The sequence below is a fragment of the Lonchura striata genome, chromosome 16, assembly GCF_046129695.1.
Source record: "Lonchura striata isolate bLonStr1 chromosome 16, bLonStr1.mat, whole genome shotgun sequence".
In the NCBI taxonomy this organism is placed as follows: Eukaryota; Metazoa; Chordata; class Aves; order Passeriformes; family Estrildidae; genus Lonchura; species Lonchura striata.
Genome location: NC_134618.1, coordinates 16,556,641 through 16,580,942, shown reverse-complemented (window position 1 = coordinate 16,580,942; position 24,302 = coordinate 16,556,641). Strand labels below are relative to the sequence as shown.

The following is a 24,302-nucleotide window of genomic DNA, read 5'->3' as shown; positions in this document are numbered from 1 at the left end:
ATAACTTCCATCGCCAAATACAAACAATAAAGAATTGTCTACTTCAGATGGCTTGAAATGCCTCTTATTGAAAACAGATGCTATTAGGTCAAAACATTTATGTTAAAAAATAACTTGTTATTCTCACTGTGAATGGTCTTAAGTGATTTGTTTGGATTTTTACAAAATCTAAGTCAGTTTCCTCCAGTTTCAGATAAAGAATGGCTCATTCTCGTTCAGCACGGGACTTTGTTGCACTTTCAGATCTGCATCCAAACCTTGCTCGTCCTGTAAGTCTCACAGCCGTGGCCCTTTTGTTGGAAATTGAAATTGTATCTGACTGTCTTATGTTACTGCAAAATTATGTAATTGATGTGTATTTAGGCACTGATAGCATTAGTGCAATTGTTGGGTGGAAAGGGCCTTCCCTTCTTTGTGTGCAAAGCAGCAAAATGAAAATGGATGCTGTTGTTGTCCCCAGCCTGTGGGTACCACAGGCACAGATATTGACTGGACAATTCCGTGTATCAGAGGCCCCTTTGTAGCACTTTAAATGGATGCTGAATTAGTGAAGACATTATTCAAGACATTACAGAGTCAGCATTATGCACCACAATCATCTGTGACCTCAGCAGCCTCCCGTGGCACCCTAGGGAGGCAGGGTGAAAATCTCACAGCTCCACGGCAGGGTTGGTTCTGGGGTTTTTTTGGGATGAAAAATGGGTTTGCATAGGATCACAGATTGCTTTGGGTTGGAAGGGAGCTTAAAGCCCACCCAGTGCCACCCCTGCCATGGGTAGGGACAACTTCCACCATCACAGGGTGCTCCAAGCCCTGTCCAAGCTGGGCCATGGACACTTCCAGGGATCCAGGGGCATCTCTGGGAATCTGTGCCAGGGCCTGCCCACCCTCCCAGGGAAAGATTTCTCGCATTCACTCTCATTGTCCCTTGTCCTGTCACTCCATCCCTTGTAAAAACCTCTCTCCGTGTTCCTTGTCAGCTCCTTCAGCCTCTGGAAGGCCACAATTAGGTGACCCCAAAGCTTCTCTTTTCCAGGATAAGCAATCCCAATCCTTTCAGCCTTTCCAGTCATCCTGGAGCCTCTTCTGCACTCACCCCAACAGCTCCACGTCCTCCCTGTGCTGGGACCCCAGGGCTGGAGGCAGCTCTGCAGGTGGGGGTCTCACCTGAGCAGAGGCAGAATCCCCCCTCCCCTGCCCCAGGGAAGTTCCTGAAAAGAGTGGGAACATGGAGTTTTCCCATTGCTACTGCTTTTTTTTGGGGGATGGCACAACTGATTTTCTCATTTACTTTAAACAAATGAAAGAGGAATCACAGAAAAGAGATGATGTAAGAGAAGTTTTCTATCCCCTTTGAGCCATATTGATCCAAACTGATCTTCAGCAATTGACAGTTCCTCCCAAATAATGATCCACTAACCCAGTTAAAAGCTTTTGTTTTACAAATAAAAGCTTTTATTTTACAAACAAATCTTGAGTACTGCTGTTAGCAACACACGGCAATGAAAGTATTTTTATAAAATAATAATTTATGATGGAATGATCAGTGTGTGTTGTGTTAGGACGTTGAAACAGCTGAACACACAGTTTGAAGTACCAAAATGGCATGGTTTATGAGTTTGCTGTTTATTTTAAAAAGTGAAAGAGATTCAAGTGTAAACACTTGCAGCGTGTTCATGAGTTGGTTGAGCAGCCTCAAGCAGTGCTCGGCCAAAACAGGCGCCATGGGGGGCGTTCCCCTCCTCTTCTGGGGAAATGAGTGCTTGGGCACTCGCACAGTGAGCTGATCGAGGAAATGATCCTGGAAGTTTTTCTCCCTTCCTCAGTCCAAAACAGTTCCCAGCCAGATCAATTCCTTCTGCCAGCTCCCCATGCAAGCTCGGTGTTGGAGACACAGAGGTGAACACATTTACAGCAAGACCAGGGCAGATTTCTTTGTGAAATTGGATGTTTGCACCAGAAATTAGGCACAATCAGCCTAATTTCTGCAGGCACTCATCCTAAATGTCAGTTCTTTTGACATTTGGTGGTGAGATACAAGGAATGTTGTTTCTGATTCAATATATATTTTTTTTAAAATTAAGAAACAATACCCTAAATAGAAAATCAGAATCACTGAATGCAGTGGACATAAAGCATTCAGTCTGGAAGGGGGATATTACAGTGCTGTACACAAGTGGCCTCTTCCCGAGTGTTTCCATCCCTGCAGGATAGGGCAGGTCCTGTGCTCCCTCTAGTGATCCCAAGGAAATCGGAGAGCTGATTTCCGAGTGTCAATGTCGCTGCAGTGAAGTCAGGCAGGTCACTGCTTTGTGGATATGTACAAAACGAATCCTGGCTGGGGTATTGAACTGTAGTGCTGCCCTTCCCAGCTGCCTCTGGAATTCTGCTGGAATGGGACACTCAGGGCTGCCAGAAGGGCTCGTGTGAAGGAGCTGTGGCTGCCACATCCCTGGGAATGTCCCAGGCCAGGCTGGACAGGGCTTGGAGCCCCCTGGGACAGTGGAAGGTGTCCCTGCCATGGCAGGGGTGCCACTGGATGAGCTTTAATTCCTCCAACCCAAACCATGCCAGGATTCTGTGAAGTGGAATTGATGCAGGATGCTTTGTGTTTTGAAGGATCCTGGCAGTATTGCACACTCAGTCTGTTCTTCCAGCCCTTGTCTCACTCTGACTTTCCTTGCTGACCTTTTAAATCCCAAACAAGCACTTCAAAACTCTTCTCTGACACCAAGGACCACCTAAAAACCAAGAACAACTCACCACACAGCTGTTATGTTCTATTATAGATAGACACATTATATATCTATATCTACATGTGTGTGTTTGCTCCCAGTAGTTGTGTTTGACAATTGAGAACAGGATGTTTTTACATAATAGCCACAGGTTTAGCAAAGCAGAATAAAACTGATTTTGGTCTGAATCAACAGAAAAGCTCCTTGCCTCAGCTCCCTTGGAGTCAGTTGAAAGGCAGCAAGAGAGAGGCACCTGTAGAAATTTAGGTTGTTTGGCTGAGGCCAGGACAAGTTCCTGTGGCTGCACACGTGTGACTCGTGGTGCTGACAACCAGGAAAGCCTTGGACACTTCACTGTAAAACAAATCCTGTCCAGAATTTCCATGGAGCCTTTGAGGAGATCTGAGACCTATGCAGAGAGCATGAAACAACAACACTGCTGCCTACCTGAGGAGAGATTGCTGTAGAACAGCCAAAATTGTGAAGGTTTGGGGTGAACTTTTGTCCTCCCATTTTGTTCACGAACAGAAACAGATGGATTTATTTTAATATTTTTATTAATCACAATTTTTTCCCCTAAAGTAAACTTGTGTGTTTATGTTTTACTCTTTAGCTCATACGGTACTGTGGAATAAATAGATTAAAATGATTGCCAGCCAGAAATATGTTTATTATCATCAGCAGAGTATAATTCCATGAAATCTAATTCATCATCTACATCTGGGTTTAATACTTGTACTCTATAATCTTTTTATTTTTCAGAATGTAATCGGGGTGGTTATTGGGAAAACAGATGTCAGAAGCTTTCCAGACCGAAAAAGTACAGTTCCTTTAAACTCTTTTTCTTCATTTTCTTCAACGGTGTAATTTGGCAGAGATGACTGAAATCAAGATTTAAATGATAAACAGATTTCTCAGTGTAAAATGGATAGAATAAAAATGCACCCCTAAAAGTTGTGTCTGAGAACCAAGATGAAAGAGCAGCATTGGTTTGGCTAAGCCATATCAATTAGAAATTGGAAAAACTCTGTCATGGAAGCATTTAATGCTCTGAAGATGGAACCAATATGAACCCACTCTTCCATAAATACTGCTGGAAGGAGCTGGTGCCTTCATATTTGTTCTCTCTTAAAACAGAGCTGTTGAGGACACATCTTGTGGAGTGACACAAGTAATTTCTGGCGTGAGTAGCAACAGCTTCATCTGGGACAAAATGGGGATTGTATGTTGTTAATAATGTTAATTGGAAATTGAAATAGCAAATTTTCAGTCGGGGTTGGTGCAGACACTGTCAGAAGCACCTCCAGCCCTGGAGAGCCACGCCAGCTCCAGGAGAAGGGCTCAGCTGTTCTGCTGCTGCTGGAGGGGTGAGATTTTAGGGGAAAGTCATCATTGTCACCTGAAACTGGTGGCACCCCAGAGCAGAGTCTGCAGACAGAGTGTTTGGTGTGTGTGCTCCATGGACCTGCACTCAGAGGACTCTGGGGGATCACTCGAGTTTTCCTTGCTAATTTATCAACCCGTTGCATCGTGCTGTGATCCCTGGAAAAGCTTTGCCAGTTAGCTGTATGAGACAGGGCAGGGATGCAGACACCAATATCCTGAATTTTCCACAGCCCTGCAAACACTTGGCCTTATTCAATTCAACCCTGCAGCCTGGGCCATCAGTCAGCCCAGCTCCTGACACAACAGGGGCTGTGTGTACAAATGAGCCCCGCTTGTGTGTTTGCCAGCCCTGGCTGTCACCTCCCGCAGCTCCTGTGCCTCTCCCTGCTTCATCTGCAAGTTTACACCTGCAAGGTGCACAGGTACAACTCCAGCAGGAATTGCAGCTCATTCCCAAACACCACCGTGTTCCTGCACCACCTGCTGGCCTCTAGTGGGAGGAAATTCCCGTCAAAATCCAGGAAAACCAAAAACTAGTAAATAGTAAATCCAAAATAGTAGTTTTTATACGCATATTCTAGTAGCAATTAAGTTGTGCTGAGGAATTGCTGCAGGCCTGTTTATTTTTGCAGACATTGGCACTGAGAGATACACCTTCGGTTTTACCATTCGTGACTCCCCAACTTACTTCATTAATGTCCAGTCCTGGGGCAGAGAAGAGTACATCAGATCCCTCTCAGAAAGCTTCAGAGTTGGTGACTGTGGTGAGTTTGTTTATTTTATTTATTCCCACCACGTTTCTGTTTGCATGGAAATCAGGGTTCTGCTGGGGGCTTTGCTGTGTTTTGCTCTGAAGACTCACAAACAGCCTAATTGGAAACAAATTGTTCAGTTCTGTTCAATAGAAAAAGGAAAGGAACAAGATTCCAAGGATTTCAATTCAAGCCCAGTAAATATGTCAACAAAAGAAACCCACTGAGTGCAGCAGCTCAGAGCTGGCCTGCAGTTAATCAATGTCAAATCTCACATTATATTGAGGTCTTAAACATGATGGAAAATAAGCTGTAAAGCAGTTTGCTGTTTGTCTTCCCTCAGTTATAGATATGGCTATGATTGCTGATAAAACCACAGCAAAAATCCTGTATTTATTTACAGGATGTGCTTTTATCTTTTTAAGTTCATAGAAAGCTTTTGCTACCTGTGGTTGTTTGGGTAAAACTTGTGAGCTTACAGAGTGTACACACAAAAATATCTATATTTGTACCTATAATCAATTTCTAACATTACTTATCAATGCTTTATTTTAGTTACAATCGAAAATCCTTTAATTCAGTCAAAGGAAGCAGAAAGAGAAGAAAAATTCAACCCTGTAACTCCTAGGTAAATTTAAAGCATGGAGTGGTAGTTCTTTCTACAAAGATCAAAGTTAAGACTTGCTTCAATTTCCAGCCACATGAAATTGGTAGAAATATTTTGTGTTTTATTCTTGCATAGCTATACCTTCCTCCTGTGCTCAACAATGTCTGGTCAAATCTCAAAGGAGAGTGTATTTAATAAATAGAAAAGTCATAAAACAATAATGCTCTTTGTTACTAAACAGAGTAAATTTCATTCTTTGAGTAAAGAATTTTTTGTACCTTTAGGAAAAACTATAAGGGAATAAAGTTACTTTTTCATATGAATGAACATTTGACACTGTTGATACCTCAGCGAGTGCAGTGCTGATCCATGGGATTTGTTCTGTTCTAGTGCCTACAAATTATTGCTCAGTGAAAATCACTCTGTGGTTAAAACCTCTTCCTGCTACGACACAGACACCAGGCTCCTGGCTCTGCTGCACCTGCCTGTCAAGGACCCTCAGGATTATTATTCCCTGGGGGACATCGTGGCAAATGGACAAAGCCTCCATGGGAGAGTCCTCAATGTGCTGGCAGCTGTGAAGGCAGTGAGTGAGGAGCATTGCTGTTCTCTGCCACGAGTAACTTCATTGGAAATCTGTAAATGTGGATTTTGGGCTGTGATGGCAGTGAGTGAGGAGCATTTCCATGTTCTGCCATGAGTAACTTAATTGGAAATCTGTAAATGTGGAATTTGGGCTGTGATGGCAGTGAGTGAGGAGCATTTCCATGCTCTGTCACGAGTAACTTCATTGGAAATCTGTGTAAATGTGGATTTTGAGCCTCACAGTGGCCAGGACTCCATTTGTTCAGCTTGGCAGCTGAGTGATAATAACCACACACACCCTTTGATGAGATTTTTATCAACAAAATGAAGAGAAAATTAAGTGATCCCATTTTTAGCAGTCTACAGTCTTTCTTCCCTTTTCTAACCTTTTTGTTTTCAATTTATTCTTCTAAACACTGAATAGAGGACAAATTAATTTTTCTTTTCCTTCTTAAAGGTTGGGGAGCCAAAGTATTTTATGACTTCAGACAAAAGGAAAGGCCAGAGGTGTGAAGTAAAGCTGTATGATGAAACAGAGAGGTCTTTCCCAATAGTATGGTAAAATGTTCTTTAATTCACTAAATGTTCTTTAATTCTTAAGAAATAATGCAAACATGGGTAAATAAATTAACACACACTAATTAACCATAAACCCATCTTTTAATTTAAATATATTGTTATTTAGGAGGCAACTGAGATGAGGCAGCAATGTACACTGAAAAGACTAACAAAAGAGATTCATTAGAGTGGCCTTATATATCTTGTATAGTTTTATGGCTTGCTGACAGCCTGCTGGCTCATGGATGGCAAAATGAAGCTCAGTTCCAAATAATTCCTTTTTTTAAATGTGGACATTTGAGCTAATTCAGGAAATGACTTTTAAATCCAGCTGCAAAAGCTGTTGTGTCTCTTTCACAAGCAGGGGGGCAGGAAAATGAAGAGCATCATCCATTTTTAAAGCCAAACAGAACTGCAAGTGGAGTGGAAATAGGTTGAAATAATTTAAAAATATTTAAAATAATGCAGAAACATTTTGATACAACCTTGGCTGTATTTTCAAACTCTGTCCTGTGTACAAACACAACTCCACCCAGCCCATCCCTGCTGTAAGCAGTGCCCTGTTCACAGAGGAACCTTTGCATTTTGCCCAGAGCTTGTTCAATAAACCTGTGGCTTTTCCAGGTGCAGGGGCATGTGGGGGTGTGGGTATTCCCTTGCCCTGGGGGTTAAAAAGTGACTTCAGTGCCCTTTGTTCCCTCGGGGGAAGCAGCCAGCCAGCCCTGCACTGTGGGCTGGCAGCTGTGTTAGCACCAGGGATGTTTATCATGGGATGTTTGACACAATTCATCCCCACAAAGCCAAAAGAAGCATCTTTGTGCCCAATCCTTCCAGGCCAGGGTTGATTTGGAGCAGCTCCTCCATCAGCTCTCTCAGTGCTGGGACTTGGGCACTGTCAGGGGATTTCAGAGCCCAGCAGTGAAGAGGTGGCTGGGCAATATCAGATGAAAAGGAAATCTCTTAAATCTTTTTCCAAGGATTAAGGAGGAAACCCACCAGAACAAATCTGTGCTTTGGCTGTGCTCTTGCCGGCCAAATTTAGGAGGAGCTGAATGAGATTTTATCAAGAGACCATGAAATTACCATTTTTGAGGGATGTTTCTGACCTCACTCCAGTCTCATCATCCCCAGCCACAAAGCTCCCAGTGTTGGAAGTGGCTGAACATCTGGCCTGGGGATCTGAGCAATCAGCCTGGCCCAGCACAAACAGCTGCTTCAACTGGGCTTTGCTGCAGCTAGAAATGACTTGGGTAAAAGCTGAAATACAGCATTTCCCCAGGTATATTCTGCATTTAAACCCAGCTTCATTTTATCCTGTTTGGAATAAAGCAGGCACATGGAATTTCAGTGCCACATGTGTCGCAAAGGAGTCGTGTCCCCTTTGGCCAATTTTATTACAACTACATTATTTAGTACTTTAGTACTAAACACTTTGAGTGCTGCTTCAGAAATGTTTTGATACATCCACTTTTTTTTTTATTTAGCTGGGATAATGAATCCATCCAGCTGGCACAGAGTTGGATTCCCCAAGAAACAGGTAAAACAGTCTGGTTCATAGTTTTATGGAAGTTCTTCATGTGGCATTTACTCTCCAGTAACATGGGGGTGTTTTTCTGCACAGTTATATTTGCATCAGATGTGAGAATCAATTTTGACAAATTTAGGAACTGCATGACTGCAACTGTGATATCCAAAACCATCATTACAACTAACCCAGGTAAGAGCTGCTCAAGTATTTATTTTCTTTTAGTAATTATTGTAGGCTAGAATGCATTAATTAATCTATTGGAACTGTGATTTCTTCTGCCCGCTTCTCACAAAGCTCCCTGCTTTTTGTCTGCTATGTGATGACCAGTGCCTTTGGCCAGTGGCTTATTTTATATTTTATATTATATATTTATTATTTTATTTTTTTTTATTTTTTAATATTTAATTTTCTTTTTAGCAGCTTTCATATGTTCACTCCATGCAGGACTAAAAGTTAAAATAAAAAATAGAGAAGCAAATCATGACTAATTCCAACGCGCTTGTGCTACCAGAATAAAAACTTCTGAAATATAAAAAATGCTGTGAATTTTACGTGCAATATATACTGATAACTTTTAAAAATGCACCTTCAGAAACAGCAGAAGCAAATGTTCTGTTCAGTTTCATCAAAGAGAGTGCCCAGGCAGGAGCTCTGCCCAGCCCGGTGAAGGAGCTGCCAAATGAAACCATTAACTGTAAGCAATGGATTTTATTTACCTGTTAAATACCTTTATTATTTTATAAATATTTTATTTATTTTAAATACCTTTATTACTTTATTTACCTATTAAATATTAGATATATTCCTGATCTGAGTCCCCCATTGTTTTACCTTTTGTTTTTGTAGGTGGGCTTTGCTGCTGCTTTAAATCTCCTTTTTATTGCTTTAAGATCCACTTTTACCGTGGCTCTTTGAATAATTTCTGGCTCAGACACACTTAACTTATCTTTTAAACTTCTAGTGGAGGCTGTAGTGGATGTCTACACAGTGGAACAGCTGAAAGAAAAAGCTCTCCAGAGTGATGGGAAGCTGCAGCCTCTCCATGGAATTATTTATGGCTACATTTCCACCCTGGACATCGACGAGAACGTGTCCAGAGTCCTGCGCAACAGATGGTGAGCAACTCCCAGCTCAGAATGTGTGCCCAAAACTGCTTGTCCCTCTTCCCCCGGCCCAAATTGAGAGCAAAAGGGTTTTAAAATCATGGGCATTTAGGGTTAGAAGGAAAATTAAGCTTAGTAGGCCCTGAAAAAATACCCTGGGTACATGTAGGCCTTGTACCTTGCTAGAACTGCACCTGTGTAGGTAGTACATGATAAATTATATAATTGTTAGATGTGATGATTGTTTAGTAATTAAATATAATTACTGTTTAATCATAAGAATAATCATGAGAAACTGTGGTCAGGGGCCTAGGAAAGATCACAAGAAACTCATGCTTGAATAAAGTCAATGTATACAATAGAACAATATAAGTTTAATAATGAATATGTAAGTTATATAACGATAGAATATAAAATAAGTTCAGCTCGAAAGTTGTGTCGGAGTCAGATTTGGGTCTGTACCCGATTCTCAGAGCTCTCAATAAAAGCACCTGCAGATCATCATATCCCATGATTATGTGTGTTCCTGAATGCTAACAAAATGAGATGGAGCAATATTTTAGTCCTGTCCCAGAGAAGAAAATAAAACTCCTCTGGAGGATGCCATGTGGGTTTCTGGTGTGGGGTTTTGTTGTGGGCTCTTTGTGGTCCTAGAGTGAAAAAGAAAAAGGTTCCTTTGTCTCAGACAGACTCAAGAGTTTAGGAGATTAACATTTTTTTTAAAGATGAAGTCTCCTGGGACAGCTCAGTCTAGAAAAAAGTTTCAGAAAGAATAAATTGCATATCTGCATGAATTCTCTCCTTGTGTTGTAGCTCAGTCTGCAAGTTCATTGTGAATGAAGCGTCCAACACCTGCACCTTCTGCAGTGACATCTCTCCAGAGGCCAAGTCCACCTTTTCCAGCTTTGACATCCTGGTGGATGTGACAGACCACACAGGCACCCTGCACTCCTGCTACCTGTCTGACACTGTCGCTGAGGAAACCCTGGGCTGCACAGTAAGGGGGGCTTGGGCTGCTCCTGCTGAGCTCAGCTCTGGAGCCTGGTGGGAATTACAAACATCTGTAATGCTCCCTGTGTGTGAGAGTTACAAAAATGGCATGGAGGGATGCACACACAGAGCTGTTTGACAAGGAAGTCAGCAGATGCCAACAGGAATTGTGTTCAGGGGGAGAGTTAACCAAGTTCAGAACACTGCTTTTCTGAGAACGTGGCTGGAGATCCCTAACTCTGATTTTCAAACACCCTGCAGTTTATCTGGTTAATGGGACTGCCTTGGCACACATCTCATACCAAGCACAACGTTAAAATAGAAAAATACAGCTTAGAAATGTATAAAAAATATCTAAGATATTCTTTTCATCATCATTCTCTTGTGGAGATGTTTTAACTACCTGCTGAAGTGTTCTGTGGTGTCCTGTTAACAGGTCCATGAATTCCTCATGCTGGAAGAAAACCAGAAGACTGCACTGAAATGGCAACTCCTCTTGGAACGAAGCAAGATTTACTTCAAAGTTAGTATTTAATGTTTTGAATTAAACAGCAGCTACTTTTTACTTTTAAACTTGTCAGTTTGGGCAAAACTCTTCTTACTCTCCCATCTCCCCTTTCTCTGTCCTTATTTCCAGGACAAAATGAAAGTATTTGGCTTCAGCAGTAACAGGCATATGGCAAAAATGTGTACTCACACAGGAAATAATGCAAATAAATCTGTCAAACATGCAGTGTAACAGCTGAAAATAATCTCTGTCAAGGTGCTGTGATAACAAAGATCCTTAATTATTTTTCCAGGTTACTTCATCACCCAATTGGAGAACTGGATTAAAAGTGAATCTTCTTTCCTGCAAACTGGCAGATCCCATAGAGGCGAGTCAGAGCTTGTTGGGAAGAGACTGGAATTATTAATACATGCTAGGAAAGGCTTCCTTCACTCTGTTGTTAGAGATGCAATTCTGCTGCTGTTGGGTTTTGACAAGTCTGTTCTGATGGTAAAGGAGGAGTGCATGTTGCAATACCTCTAAGTGGGCTTCTGAGTTCATATTTTTGGGTGATTGTACTTTAAAAAGTGTACTTGGGCCTCAGCTTAAATGTTAATTCTACCAAATTCAACCCCTTTCAAGATTTCCTCACTCAGCTGAGATATTTGGAAAAATCAGAAATAACAAATAGGTTAAAAGAGATCTGTTGAACTACTGTGGTTTTTACTGCTTTGCTGCTTTTGTGTTAAAGAATAAAGACCCCCCCTTGAAACACTGCCTGGGTTTGTGGTGCACCTTGCTGAGGCCAAACGTGGAGCTGTGGCTGATTTTTTTGGGCAGACTAAATCTAATTAGAGTAGAGTAATCAATTAGCAGTGACCTCTGACAAGCAAAAATCAAGCTGAGGCTGTAAGCAGGACTCTGTTCACCAAAGCTGGATTTAAAGGTACGTATATTGTGGCTTCCTCCACGTATTTTTTCCCCTATTTTTAATATATTCCTGTCCACAGCTTCCCCTCCTGCTGGTGTATTTGTCACATCCTCACCTCCTGAGCACGTTTCCAACAGAGGGAGATGCCCCAGCCCTGCTCTGGCAAAGGGTTTTAGGCCAGGACACCCCAGGGAACTCTGATCCCCCTGGTGCCCTCCCTACCCCTTAAAGTTCCACCGTGGGCACAGAGAAAACCCCCACAGAAAGAGGAAATCCTGACAAGCAATCCCAGATTGCATCCCTGACTCGTGGGTGGCAATAAAGACCCCAAAAACGCAGCCAGCGTTGGGTCACAGCATCCCTCCCGTAGCAATAAATGATTCAACATTTCCCAGCCACAACAATTCCCATTCTGCAGGGAATATTTCCAATAATTTCATCCCAACTCTGGCAATACCCAGGGCTGGAGACCAAACTGCAAATGATGCCCTGCTGCTGTTGCCAGAGATGGGAATGTTTGACAGGCAGGAGGAAATGCAAACAGTACAGACAATTCCATCCTTCCCCTTCCAGAACTGCTCACCCTAAAGTCTACTTTAATTCTGAAGAAATCCTAAAGAAATTCTTCAATTTCTTCTCCCAGTGTGGTGTGCAGCACCCTGGACTGTGCTGCTCTCACAGAGCTGCTTCTCTTCGTGAAACAGGAATTTTCTCTGTAAAACTTTTAAAAACAAAGCTTTTCCTAGCAGTTATGAAGATCTGGCTCTGATAAATGGAAATGTTTAGCTTTGGTGCTTTGCATTTATGTTAAAAAAAAAAAAAATCCATCTGCTTTTGTTAGAAATGAGCCAGTTCTGTGCAAGCTTTGAAAAACCAAGTTCTGATGTTTGCATGGGGAGGATTTTTTAAATTCTATTTTACAACTTGCTCTGCTGAATTGGAAGAGAACTCGCTGTCATGCAAACTGGAGGGGAGTGCTGCATCAGCTGCAGCTGGGAACTGGGGAAAGTTACCCAGTGTGGCTTTCAGCAGCTGGAAATACTTAAACCTCCAACTGCTGCACTGCACTGGGTAACAGCAACTGCTGCAGTTACAGTTTTACTGAAAATACATTGAAATCAGTCAAAAGGAAAGTTTGGTGGCGATCTTTATCCATATGGTTCTTTATTCTTGATATTTCTGCATTATTTTACTTTTAGAACATATTGAAATCTCAGTTTAGGAAAAAACAATCTGCCAAACATCTGGCACACTTCCTGCTGCCTTCGCCCCCTGGAGTGGGAGGAAAAGACATCCTCCTTTAATTTGTATGTTTGAAAACAGCAGGGAGAAATCACAAAACTAATCCAAAAAATCAAACTTCTTTCTCTTGTAGAGAAAAATCTTTGTGATGTGCAACTCTTGATTTAGGGTTGCACATCTACACATAAACCTTTGTTTTTCCACAGCATGGCTGAGCCCTAGCTCCTACATCATCATTTGAATCGTTTTGATCAGTAATTTTTATTTTAAGGCAATACATTGGCAAAACCCACAGCATCAGCAGAAGACAAGCACACAGAGAAGGACAGCCAGGCCCATTCCCCTCTCCGATGTCTCCGTTGCCAGTTCCCAGGTATGGTTTTGGAATTACATTTTCGATTTAGACTGGAGAAGCTCCAACCTGCTGCAGGCTGCGCTGCGCTCCTGGTGTGCCGGAGCCTGGAAACGCGGTCGTGGCAGTCAAACGCCCTTTGGGCTCCCGGGTTCCGTGCCCTGTGCCACCTTGAACCTGACGGACACCACGTCCCCGATCCCCGCCTCGATCTCATCGCCGGCCTCCACGGCCCCGACTCCTTTGGGAGAGCCCGTGAGAATCAAGTCCCCTTCTTCCAAGGGGAATATGTGGCTGATGTAGCTGATCAGGTAAGGGATGGAGAAGATCATGGCCGAGGTATCCCCCTCCTGCCTCAGCTTCCCGTTCACCTTCAGCCAAATCCGCAGCTTGTGCGGGTCCGGGATCCTCTCCTTGGGCACGAAGTCGCTGACGGGGCAGGACGTTGCGAACCCTTTGGCCAGGGTCCAGGGCAGCCCTCTCCTCTTGCACTCGTCCTGCGTGTCGCGGGCCGTCATGTCCAGGCACAGCGCGTAGCCCGCCACCAGCCGCATGGCCGCGTCCCGCGGCACGGCCCGCGCCCCGCGCCCCAGCACCACGCCCAGCTCCACCTCGTGCTGCAGCGCCCGGCAGTAGCGGGGCCGCACGATCGGCGAGCCCTGCCGCACGTAGGCCGAGGAAGGCTTGAGGAACAGGAGCGGCTCGGCGGGCGGCGCGCTGCCCATCTCCGCGGCGTGCTCCGCGTAGTTGCGCCCCACGCACACGATGTTCCTGCCCCACTCCCAGAAGCGGGACAGCGGCTTGGAGCCGCCGGCCATCGCCGCCCTTGCTGCGTCCTTGCCGCGCCGCCGCCGCTCCTCCTCCGCGGGCGGAGCGGGCGGGCGCGGCGCCGCCCCCGCGCACGCCGGGCCGGGCCGGGCCGGGCCGTGCCGGCGCCGCCGCCGCCTCCCGGGGCGGACAGCCAAGGTAACCGGGCCGGGCGGGCCGCGCGATGCTCCGCGGGGGCTGCCGAGGGCTCGGCGCCGCCCTGGCGGCCGTTCTCCGAGCCGGTACGTGCGGGGCCGTGCGGGGCTCTGCGGCCGGGCCCGGCCCGCGGTGCCTCGCGGCCCGGGCCGGGGCCGAGCCCGGCGCGGAGCCCCGGCAGCGCTCGGGGAGGAGGAGGGGGCCGGGCTGCGCTCGGCGGGTGACAGCTGGTACGGGTGATGGAGCCAACCCGAACTGCCCGACACCGGCGCTGGCATGCCGGGCCTAAAGCCTGGCAGCCGCGCTGGGCTCTGCGGGAAGGCTCCCCAGGTGGTTTGGCATCGCTGCGGTTCCGATGGGGGACAGTGGCCGCGGTTCTGTGCCGCAGCGGCAGTGCCGGCCGCGCCGGTGGCCGCTGCCCCTTCCACGCTGCCCTGGCCTCCGACCCCTTTCCTGCAGCCACGAACTCGCTGGGCGTCCAAAAACCCTGCAGAGTGTGAAGGGTGAACGTGGCTCCTGTGCGGCGTGCAGTCATTCCTGAGCGACTGCCCTGCTTGAAGCAGGAATTTTCCACTCTTTTATGTAATAAAGTGACTAACCCCAAACGCTCTGGAGGAAGTGCACCGAGCAGCCGGGTTCCCAGGGAGCCTGCCTGCTGTCAGTGCCCCGCTGACATTAACACTTCCAGCTGCAGAGCCTCTCCCCTCGGCCGTTCCAGCTGTGCCCATGAACCATTCCACAAGCCCGGGTGGAATTAAATTTTAGCCTTTCCAGCTGTGCCCATGAACCATTCCACCAAGCCCGGGTGGAATTAAATTTTAGCCTTTCCAGCTGTGCCCATGAACCATTCCACCAAGCCCGGGTGGAATTAAATTTTAGCCTTTCCAGCTGTGCCCATGAACCATTCCACCAAGCCCGGCTGGAATTAAATTTTAGCCTTTCCAGCTGTGCCCATGAACCATCCCACAAGCCTGGGTGGAATTAAATTTTAGCTTTTAGCCTTTCCAGCTGTGCCCATGAACCATCCCACAAGCCCGGGTGGGTGATTCGGATCCTGCTGGTGGCTGCTCTCCAGGCGTGCAGTCAGGAGGGACGTGGGACAAAGCTGAGCAAGAAGTCACTAATGAATTCTGAGAATTAATGAATTAATGAATGTGGGTGACACGATCTGAGCATGGCCAGGGAGCTCCTCTGGGCTGGACAGGTCCGAGCAGTGCGTGAGGAGCTCCCGGCTCCGCTCCTGAGCTGCAGCTGAGCTGCAGATGGCAGCTCACGATAGTTCAGTTTCGTTTTTGGTGGGTGTTTTCTCATTCCTTTGTTGAAATTACATGTTTGGGAACATTTCCTTATGTGGTGCAGCTTGTTTGTTTGTTTGGTAAGAATTGTAAATTGCACACGCAGAGAGACTGTGGGATCCGGGCCAAGGTTAGAGACGGTTCATAGGAAAGAAGCGTCTGAAGTATGTGAATATTTCCTTTGAATTGAAGTTAAGGTTGGGTTGTTTCCTTTCGTTTGGTTGTATTTTTTTCCTGGCTGGTGTCTGGCCTGCAAACAAACCCGCAGTATAGATAACTCTTGTAAGTGACAGCATCCAAAAGTTCTCCCTGTTGGTGAGCAGTTGTTTTTTGGGCATTTTTTTTTCCCATCAAAGGATAGTGAGGGCTTTTTTTGCGTTTTTTGAAAGGAGTCTTCTCCAGTGAACCACTGCAGGTAGGGATACTTCTCCTAATACTGAAAATACCTAGTGCATGCCTGTTGCATTGTGATTTGGGTTGTTTTCTTTTTTTTTTTTTTTTGAGCACTGTGTTTAATTTCACTTCCCTCATGAGTGGGGATGGTGGAAGAGGAAGAAGCTCTGGGCAGGGTGGTTGTGCCAGAGGGCCCTGACAGCTCCCTGTGCCCAGGCTGGGCTGGGCTGGCAGCAGATCTGCAGGAATTTGGGGCTCCTGCAGAGCTGCTCTTATCAGGGGTGGGCAGGCTGGGGACAGTGGGACAGGTGAGCACCAGCACCCTGTGGCATGGAGGGGGAGGTGGCCAAGCAGGAAAGTCAGGAGCCTTTGGGAGAGTCAGTGGTGCAGAATAGAATGGGTCTGAGCCAGCACAGGCACCTCTGGGTTGTGCAAACACCTCGTGGGTGCTCAGGGACCTGCAGGGACTGGCACCTCTTTCCCTGAGCTCAGCAATGCCAGACCTCGTTGTCTTTGCTTCCCTGCCTTCAGTTTGTGTGGTAGCACCTCTTGGGGTTGGTTATTTCTTTAAGAGCCTGTGCACCGGGTTATTTGCATCTGGAATTTGCTGCTTGGATCTGATTAAACATTGAACCCAAAGCAAACATGGAAGCTCTGGTGTTGCATCAGGGCAGGCATGAGCCATGAGCACGAGCCCTGTGTTACCTGGCCAGGTAGGGAGCCTTCCTCCCTTGGAGAGCTTGTTTTCTCTCCACATGCAATGCAGGATGATGACATTTCCCCCAGAAATACAAACCAGGTATTTCTGTTGGAGCAGTCTGTATTTCTCTTTTTTTTTTTTTTTTTGGCCCTTCTTCCTTTTTTGGCTCTGACTTGCCTTTTGTGCCGTTTTTGCAAAGTCACTGTCCCGGGCTGATCTTTGGCCAGCTTCATTCTGTTCTCCTGCCCCTTGAAATCTCCTCTCTGATCCGAGTACAGACTTGTCCCTGCATGGAAAGCAAAGTGTCCTGTCCTTCCTAGGGCAGCTGTGGAGCCCCCAGAGCCTTGAGGGACACCAGGTTTTGTCCCGTGGTGGCTTTGCCCCTCGTGTCTGAAGGACACAGGTCGGGCTGTGCCCTGAGCTGGGCGTCTGCCATGCTCTGTCCCACCTGTCCCCCTGCCAGCGCTGAGCTTTGGCTGTTTTTGGGTGCCCAGGTCCAGCACAGCTGCGAGCTAAATTCCTGCACACCGAGCACGAGCTGAGGGAGCCCAAGACAGTGAGCTAGGCCGACATGAAGGTGGAAATCCTGCCAGCCCTCACTGACAACTACATGTACCTCCTCATCGACCAGGACACCAGGGAGGCTGCCATCGTTGACCCCGTGCAGCCCCAGAAGGTAACGCTGCCCTGGCTCTGGGATAGCTTCCAGGATGTCCCTTCCAGGAGGGAACGAGCCCCACGCTGCCTCAGGTGTGGGGGAAAGGCTGCAAGGGCTGGCTGTGCACAGGGACAGCCAGGGGACACCCCAGGGATGGCTGTGTCCTGAATTCCCCCCAGGGATGGCTGTGTCCCTCACCCCAGGGATGTCTGTGTCCCTCACCCAGGCATGTCTGTGTCCCTCATCCCTCCAGGAATCACTGACCTGATTTGGGATTTTGACCTTAATTTGATGTAGGGCAGAAAAGGAAAATGGCAACACATTTTGTGTTGCCCTCTGCCTCCAGCCTGGGTGGGCTGAGCTCCCTGCAGAGCTGCTGTGCCTCTCACTCCTGCATCCAGGTGCCTCCAGGGGTGCTGCCAGCTCGTTCCATCCAGGGTGTCACTCTCCTCCCGTGTCCCTCCTGCAGGTTTTGGATGCAGTCAAAAAGCACGGCGTGAAGCTGACCACTGTCCTGACCACCCACCACCACTGGTAACTTCCCTCTCCTGGTCCCTCCCTGCTCTCCTGCACCCTCCAGGTGATCCCTGAGCAGCAGGATCAGAGCTCTGAGCTGTGTGTCAGTGCCTTTCACCTTTAAAATCCAGATTTTTCCAGGGAGCCAGTGCAGTGACCGGGTGTGCAGGCAGCTGTGGGGTGTGGAAGGGAGCACACTGGTGCTGAGGTGCCAGGACAGGCCCCTGTCACCCTGCTCAGCATGGTGGGAGGATCACAGAGGTGCAGATCAGCTCTGCCAGGGCTGTAAAATGAAGGTTTTGCTGCAGTAAGCTGTCTGTGGGTCAGAGTGGAGCCACATCTGTGGCTGGAGAGTGAAACAAGCAGCCCTGAGCTGGGCAGCAGCAGGGCAGAGCTGGGCTCTGGGCTGTGTGTGTGCCTGCTCCCTGGTGCTCTGTGGGATGCTGGATTGCACATTTTCCACTCACCCCCTTCCCTCCCTGCCCCAAATCCTGGAGAGGTGACTGGGAGCCCCTAAGGCTGCAGTTTCCCAGCTGGGGATGGATTTGTCAGGGATTGAGTCAGGGATTGATCCCCCCTCGTTGCTGGAGAAACCATCTCCACTCCCGCTGTCGTGGCCTGTGAGGAGCGAGAGATCCTGGGAGAGGGCTGGATCAGGAACGAGCACCTGGAGAGCTGAGCACTGAGCCACAGACCTGTGCTCATCCCTCCCCAAATGCCTTCTTCCCCTGCAGGGACCACGCTGGAGGCAACGAGAAGCTGGTGAAGCTGGAGCCGGGGCTGCGCGTGTGCGGGGGGGACAGCAGGGTGGGGGCCCTGACGCAGAGAGTGTCCCACCTGACAGCTCTGCAGGTAAAGGGCCCGCGGGGCCTGGGCACCCCTCCCCTGGCACAGCTGGGTTCCCAGCCCGGCTGGGCAGCTCGGGTGTTGAAATGCAGCTTTGCCCTTTTCCTGGTGACTGCCACCCCTCTGCCACGGGTGAGGATGGCACCGAGGGACCTGGGACATGCTGCGTGTCCCTGGGCAGGTGTGGGGCAGGGCAGGGGACAAAATAGGGGCTGTGTGACAGGACAGGGGCTGTGACAGAGCAGGGACTGTGTGACAGGGCAGGGATTGTGTGACAGGGCAGGGATTGTGTGACAGGACAGGGGCTGTGTGACAGGGGCTGTGTGACAGGACAGGGATGGTGTGACAGGGCAAGGACGGTGTGACAGGGCAAGGACAGTGTGACAGGGGCTGTGACAGAGCAGGGATGGTGCGACAGGAAAGGTGTGACAGGACAGGGATGGTGTGACAGGAACAGTGTGTCAGGGGCTGTGACAGGGCAAGGATGGTGTGACCGGGGCTGTGTGACAGGGACAGTGTGACAGAGCAGGGACAGTGTGACAGGACGGGCTGTGTGACGTGACGGGGACAGTGTGACAGGGCAGGGATGGCATTACAGGGACAATGTGACAGGACAGGGACAGTGTGACATGAACAGTGTGACAGGGTAGGGGCAGTGTGACAAGGACAGTGTGGCAAGGCAGGGACTGTGTGACAGGGCAGGGATGGTGTTACAGGGCAGGAACAATGTGACAGGACAGGGGCAGTGTGGCAGGGACAGTGTGACAGGGACTGTGCCCTGCCAGGAGCACGGCGAGCACTGAGCAGATGCAGGTGTTCTGTGGGATGGCAGCTGGGACGTGGGGGCAGGAAGGCAGTGCCAGCCTGTGGGGCTGTCCCCTGGCTGTCCCCCGCCTGTCCCCTGGCTGTCCCCTGGCAGGAGAGCTGCAGGCGGGCATGGAGGGCACTGCTGCCCTGGCTGCACCCCGGGAGGGGCAGCAGCACAGCAGGGTGGGCAGATGAGGCTGGGGTTCGTGCTTGCCTCTTCCTCAGTGCCATCCACTTCTCCCTTCAGCTCCATCTCTGTTTGGAGCTTTCCTCCCACTCGAGCAGCTTCGTTTGGGACTCTCTGTTGGCTCTTGCTGCCAGCCAGGCTCTGAGTGCATGGAAGTGAGAGGGTCTGGCAGTTCCCTTGGCCAGGACACCCGCTTGGAGGAAGCAGCTCCCAGCACAGCCCTGCCTGCCTGGGCTCTCCCAGGGGCAGAGCTGTTCCTGGCCAGACTTAGGAGATTTAGGAGGCAGATTTAGGACCATTAGAGCACTAAGAGTAGCAGTTCTTTCCTAACGGTGCAATTGCAGCTTCAGCTTTAGTGTTCTGCCTTCTTCCCAGGTGGGATCTCTGAGTGTGAAATGCCTCAGTACGCCGTGTCACACCTCGGGACACATCTGTTATTATGTGACTAAGCCAAATAGCTCCGAGCCACCTGCAGTTTTTACAGGTGAGGACTTGGGAGATCCCCTGGCCAAAACAGAAGCTGCCCCTCTGCCTGGGTGCCTCTGGCTCTGGATGTGCTTCCCTCCCTTCCTGCGGCTGCTGAACAGCCACGTCTTGCTCCCCTTTCCCAGCAGGAGCTGTAGGTGGGGCTGGGGGAGCCCCTCTGGGTTTGTAAGCCAGGGCTGCACTCAGGCAACACCGAGCCCTGCAGTCCTACATCCAGCATTTTTTTTCCTGGATAAAAGAGCTGTTGCTTTCCTGTCTCAGGCCAAAGTGGCTGATCCCAAACCCTGTTGCTTTTCCATGTATCTGCCAGCAGAGAGAGGAGAGAGCAGGGAGTCAGAGAGGGCTGGTGCTCCACTGCTGGTGGCCAGGGCCTGGATCCTGGTGTGGGGAGAAGGATTCCCCTTCCCTGGGGCTGTGCTTCATCCCAGAGCTCACAGAAGCTCCTGCATGGAAGAGAAAGAGGCTTCAACAAGGTTTTAGGGAGAAAATAGAGGCGACTCACCTTTGTTCAGTTCCACAGCAAAGCACAAGTGTTCCTTGTCCCCTGTAGGAGGGACAGCAGGGGACAGGGGCTGCCCTCAGGCAGGAGGTGCCTCAGCAGCCACGTTTGCCACAGCCTGGATGTCCCCGTGCTCCTGCTGCTGTGCTGGGGCAGCAGTGGCAGGGCTGAGCCCCCAGGCTGGCTGTGGGCAGCCTGCTGTGGGGCTGAATGCATGTCACCCCTGCGGGTGACACTGTGGGCAGCCTGCTGTGGGGCTGATGGCGTGTCACCCCTGGGGGTGACACTGTGGGCAGCCTGCTGTGGGGCTGATGGCGTGTCACCCCTGCAGGTGACACCCTGTTCGTGGCTGGCTGCGGGAAGTTCTTCGAGGGCACCCCGGAGGAGATGTACAAGGCACTGATTGAGATTTTGGGCAGCCTGGACCCCAAAACGGTACAAAGCTCTCCTTTTGTTATTCTGAAAGAATAATAAAGTACTGGAATTGTCTTCCTAGGGGGTGGTGGGATCACCATCTCTGGATGTGTTTAAAACAAGACTGGACTTGGCACTCGGTGCTCTGGTCTGGTTGTGGTGTTAGGGCATGGGTTGGACTTGGTGATCTCAGAGGTCTCTTCCAACCTCATGATTCTGGGATTCTGTGATTCTGTTTTGTGTGAGTGAGCCAGCCCAAACCAGCACACAGTGCAGAGAAACACCCTGAGAGTGCTGCTGTTCAGAGAGGCTCTGGGTGTGCAAGGAATGAATGCTCACAAATTCTGCATAGCTGCAGTGCTCTGGGAAGGATTTGCCTGCCCCAAATGTGTTTGTGCTTTGTGGGGAAGGAGCAGGGGCTGGTTATTAAAGGCTGCTGAGCTGGGACATGGGGCTCTCTCACTTCTTCAGCTGGCAGCTTGTCCTGCCTGCTTGCCCCGCCTGTCTCCAGCGAGGGCTGTTGGGTTGAGTGTGTTGTTCCTGCTGTGCTGGTGGCACCTGGCTGTCCCCCTCGGTACCTTTGGTGTCCCCAGTGTCACTGTCCCTTCCTCTTCACAGAGGGTTTACTGTGGCCACGAGTACACCATCAACAACCTCAAGTTTGCTCGGCACGTGGAGCCCGGCAACCCCAGCATCCAGGAGAAGCTGGCCTGGGCCAAGGTGAGCTGCTCCTGCTCTCCCTGCACACAGAGCCCTGCTGAGGAGCTGGAGGAGACGGGACCACGCTGGGGAGAAGCAGAGGGAGGAGCAGGGTTTGGCTGTGCCCAGGGTTTGCTGGCTGGGGGAGGAGGAGGAGGAGGAGTTCCCTGCTGTGCTCTGTGCAGGACACTCCTGGTGCCCAGGATTGCTGCTGGAGCTGTGTCAGAGTCTGTGGTGTTGATGATCCCAAAGTTGTAGAAAGTCTCTGTCTTTCTGCCTCACTACCAAAGAAGCCATAATTTATCTGTGCTGGTTTCCAGGTTGTTTATTCTGTTGATCTCTCACATGTTCTGCTGCCCTGCCCAGCTCTGTCCTGCAGGACAGCGTGTGGGGCTCTGCCCTCAGTGGGATGTTACAAACATTCAATACCAGAAACTCCCTGGGCTGGATTTACAATAACGTGCCAATATCTGTCACCTACGTTGGACAGTGTGTCCCCAGCCTGAACCAACAGAAAAATGCCAACACCACAGTGAGACATGGAGGGCATGAAGAAGGAGAAAAAGGACAAGGCACACCCAATTTCCTCCAGCTTGTCCCCTTGGGACCCCTCATCTAGAAACCTAACATTTTACTTTTGCACCCGTGCCACACTTAATTATTACTCATATCAAACACTCAGAGGTGGTAATTGATCCTGTAAGATTGAAAACTCTTTTCCATGGGCAGAGATCACAGCCAGTGTCTCTGGGGGCTCTGTAGAGCCTGTCTGTGATCTCTGTCCATGGGTTCCTGACCCCTGCAGGGTCCCAGGGCAGCCAGGGGGGTGTATGGATCCCCACAGAGCTGCAGCGTGTCCCTCCCTGCAGGCCCGCTACGACAGTGGGGAGCCCACCATCCCCTCCACCCTCGCCGAGGAGTTCACCTACAACCCCTTCATGCGAGTGAGGTAGGGAGCTCCTGCTGCTGGGGGGCTCTGGGGATGGGGGGCTGGCCCAGGGTCTCCCACATTCCCATCTGGATGCCTCTGAGGCTCTCCCTGCTGTCCTGGCAGAAGGGATTTGGGGTTGTGCTGAGCATCCTGACTCAGGACACGGAGCAGGCTTTGTTGTGTCCTGTTCTTCATCTTCACCTGCTGGGGCACTAAAATGCCATTTCCTCCTGGTGCCTCCAGAGCTGGGGCTCCATCCTCACCCTGCTCTTCCCTCCTGGCAGGGAGAAGTCAGTCCAGGACCACGCTGGGGAGAGCGACCCTGTGCGGGCCATGGGGGCCATCAGGAGGGAGAAGGACAACTTCAGGGTGCCCAGGGACTGAGCCCTGCCTGCATCGCTTCAGTCTTCACTTTAATGTCACTTCAAGTGTCACTTAGACCATTCAGATGTTCTAGCAGTCAAATCTGTTGTGGTTGAGACAAGTTTTATTTAGTTTTTTTTTGTTTTAATTAATGAAAAAACAAAGCACTTTGCCCTTGTTGAGATGTTCTACAGCATATTTATATTATGATGAAGAATATTTATCCTCCTCTTGCTGTCAAGCTGTTGTGTCACCTGCAGATTGTTGTGTGAGTGTTGGGCAGGATCACACCTGGAGGTTTAGGAAGGAGCTCCTGTCATTTCTCTGGGAGCCTGCTGTGCTTGCAGAAGGTGGGGCTGAGGTGCCTTTGGGTGAAGGTGGGGCTGAGGTGCCTTTGGGTGAAGGGTGGGACTGAGATCTTTGTGTGAAGCAGAGACCAAACACAGGAGCTGGAATGTTAAAGTTTCCTCCATGCTGCTCCTTCAGCATTCTGGGTGTCCTCCTGGCTCCTCTAAAACCAGTTCCAGGGACAGAGCTGCTGTGGCAGTGCTGTCCCAGGGTGTCACCTGGGAGCTCCAGGGGCTGGCCTGGCTCTGGGGGTGGCTCTGGGGCTGTCCAGCTGCTCCCTTGTCCCTGGCATTGCTGTGTTTGCACCCTTTGAGTGTTGCATGGACCTGCTCCCCGCTGTGCCCTGTGCCAGCCCCCAGACCAGCCTGGCTCCGTGTGCAGGACCAGCCACTCTGCTGAGTGATGTCCCCCGAGTGTGGTGACACAACGGAGCGCTTGTGACCTGTCCCCAGGTGAGCAGGGATGTGGGGTGGCACCAGGTCTCCATTTGCTTTAAAATGCTGAATTTGGTGTGGCTGTCCTGGTGGGGGTGACTGCCCTGAGGGCTGCGCAGAGGGGAAATAAAGAAGCAGAGCTCCTTAACTCACAGGTTTCTTCATTTCTTGGCTTTGGGCTAAAGATTGAGGGCAACGAACTCGGGGAGTGTCGTTCTACCTAATCCTGGGCTGGGAGGGTGGCATTGTGGGGACCCCAGGGTATTTCTGTATTTTTGTGAAAGGGGAGCAGAGAAGGTTCAGCCCTGGTTTTGCTGCCTGTGAGTGCCAGTCCCTCCTCACAGGTGGCATTTGGGTCCCTCAGGACAAGAGGGACATGGAGGGGCTGGAGCGTGTCCAGGGAAGGGATCAGAGCAGGGGAGGGCCCAGAGAATCCCTGAGGGAGCTGGGAAGGGAATGGAGAGTTCCTGAGGGGGCTCAGCCTGGAGCAAAGGAGGCTCAGGGGGA

The 24,302-nt window shown here is 49.4% G+C and overlaps 3 protein-coding genes across 6 annotated transcripts; 2 read left to right on the top strand and 1 right to left on the bottom strand.

The window, feature by feature from the left end:
- The first annotated feature begins 200 nt into the window (after window positions 1-200).
- Window positions 201-11,245, top strand: MEIOB (meiosis specific with OB-fold). The gene is made up of 13 exons (XM_021547640.3): window positions 201-269; window positions 3,498-3,555; window positions 4,754-4,885; window positions 5,429-5,501; window positions 5,871-6,066; window positions 6,523-6,623; window positions 8,108-8,160; window positions 8,245-8,340; window positions 8,744-8,845; window positions 9,113-9,266; window positions 10,068-10,251; window positions 10,681-10,767; window positions 11,045-11,245. The coding sequence occupies exons 1-13, from the start codon at window positions 201-203 to the stop codon at window positions 11,156-11,158; spliced, it is 1,419 nt and encodes a 472-aa protein (XP_021403315.1). The 3' UTR covers window positions 11,159-11,245.
- A 1,551-nt stretch (window positions 11,246-12,796) lies between these two features.
- On the bottom strand, window positions 12,797-14,118 carry FAHD1 (fumarylacetoacetate hydrolase domain containing 1). Its single transcript, XM_021547648.2, has one exon. The coding sequence runs from the start codon at window positions 14,072-14,074 to the stop codon at window positions 13,385-13,387; it is 690 nt and encodes a 229-aa protein (XP_021403323.2). The 5' UTR covers window positions 14,075-14,118; the 3' UTR covers window positions 12,797-13,384.
- Window positions 13,461-23,947, top strand: LOC110479985 (hydroxyacylglutathione hydrolase, mitochondrial). 4 transcript variants are annotated; one of them, XM_021547645.3, is made up of 9 exons: window positions 13,461-13,567; window positions 17,102-17,283; window positions 17,735-17,799; window positions 18,516-18,633; window positions 19,997-20,105; window positions 20,938-21,041; window positions 21,639-21,740; window positions 22,589-22,668; window positions 22,935-23,947. In XM_021547645.3, the coding sequence occupies exons 2-9, from the start codon at window positions 17,179-17,181 to the stop codon at window positions 23,032-23,034; spliced, it is 783 nt and encodes a 260-aa protein (XP_021403320.1). In that variant the 5' UTR covers window positions 13,461-13,567; window positions 17,102-17,178; the 3' UTR covers window positions 23,035-23,947. The 4 variants fall into 4 exon arrangements, with proteins under 4 accessions (XP_021403320.1, XP_021403317.1, XP_021403318.1 ...); XM_021547642.2 differs by lacking the exon at window positions 13,461-13,567 and adding an exon at window positions 14,144-14,222; XM_021547643.2 differs by lacking the exon at window positions 13,461-13,567 and adding an exon at window positions 14,181-14,305.
- The last annotated feature ends 355 nt before the right edge of the window (window positions 23,948-24,302 follow it).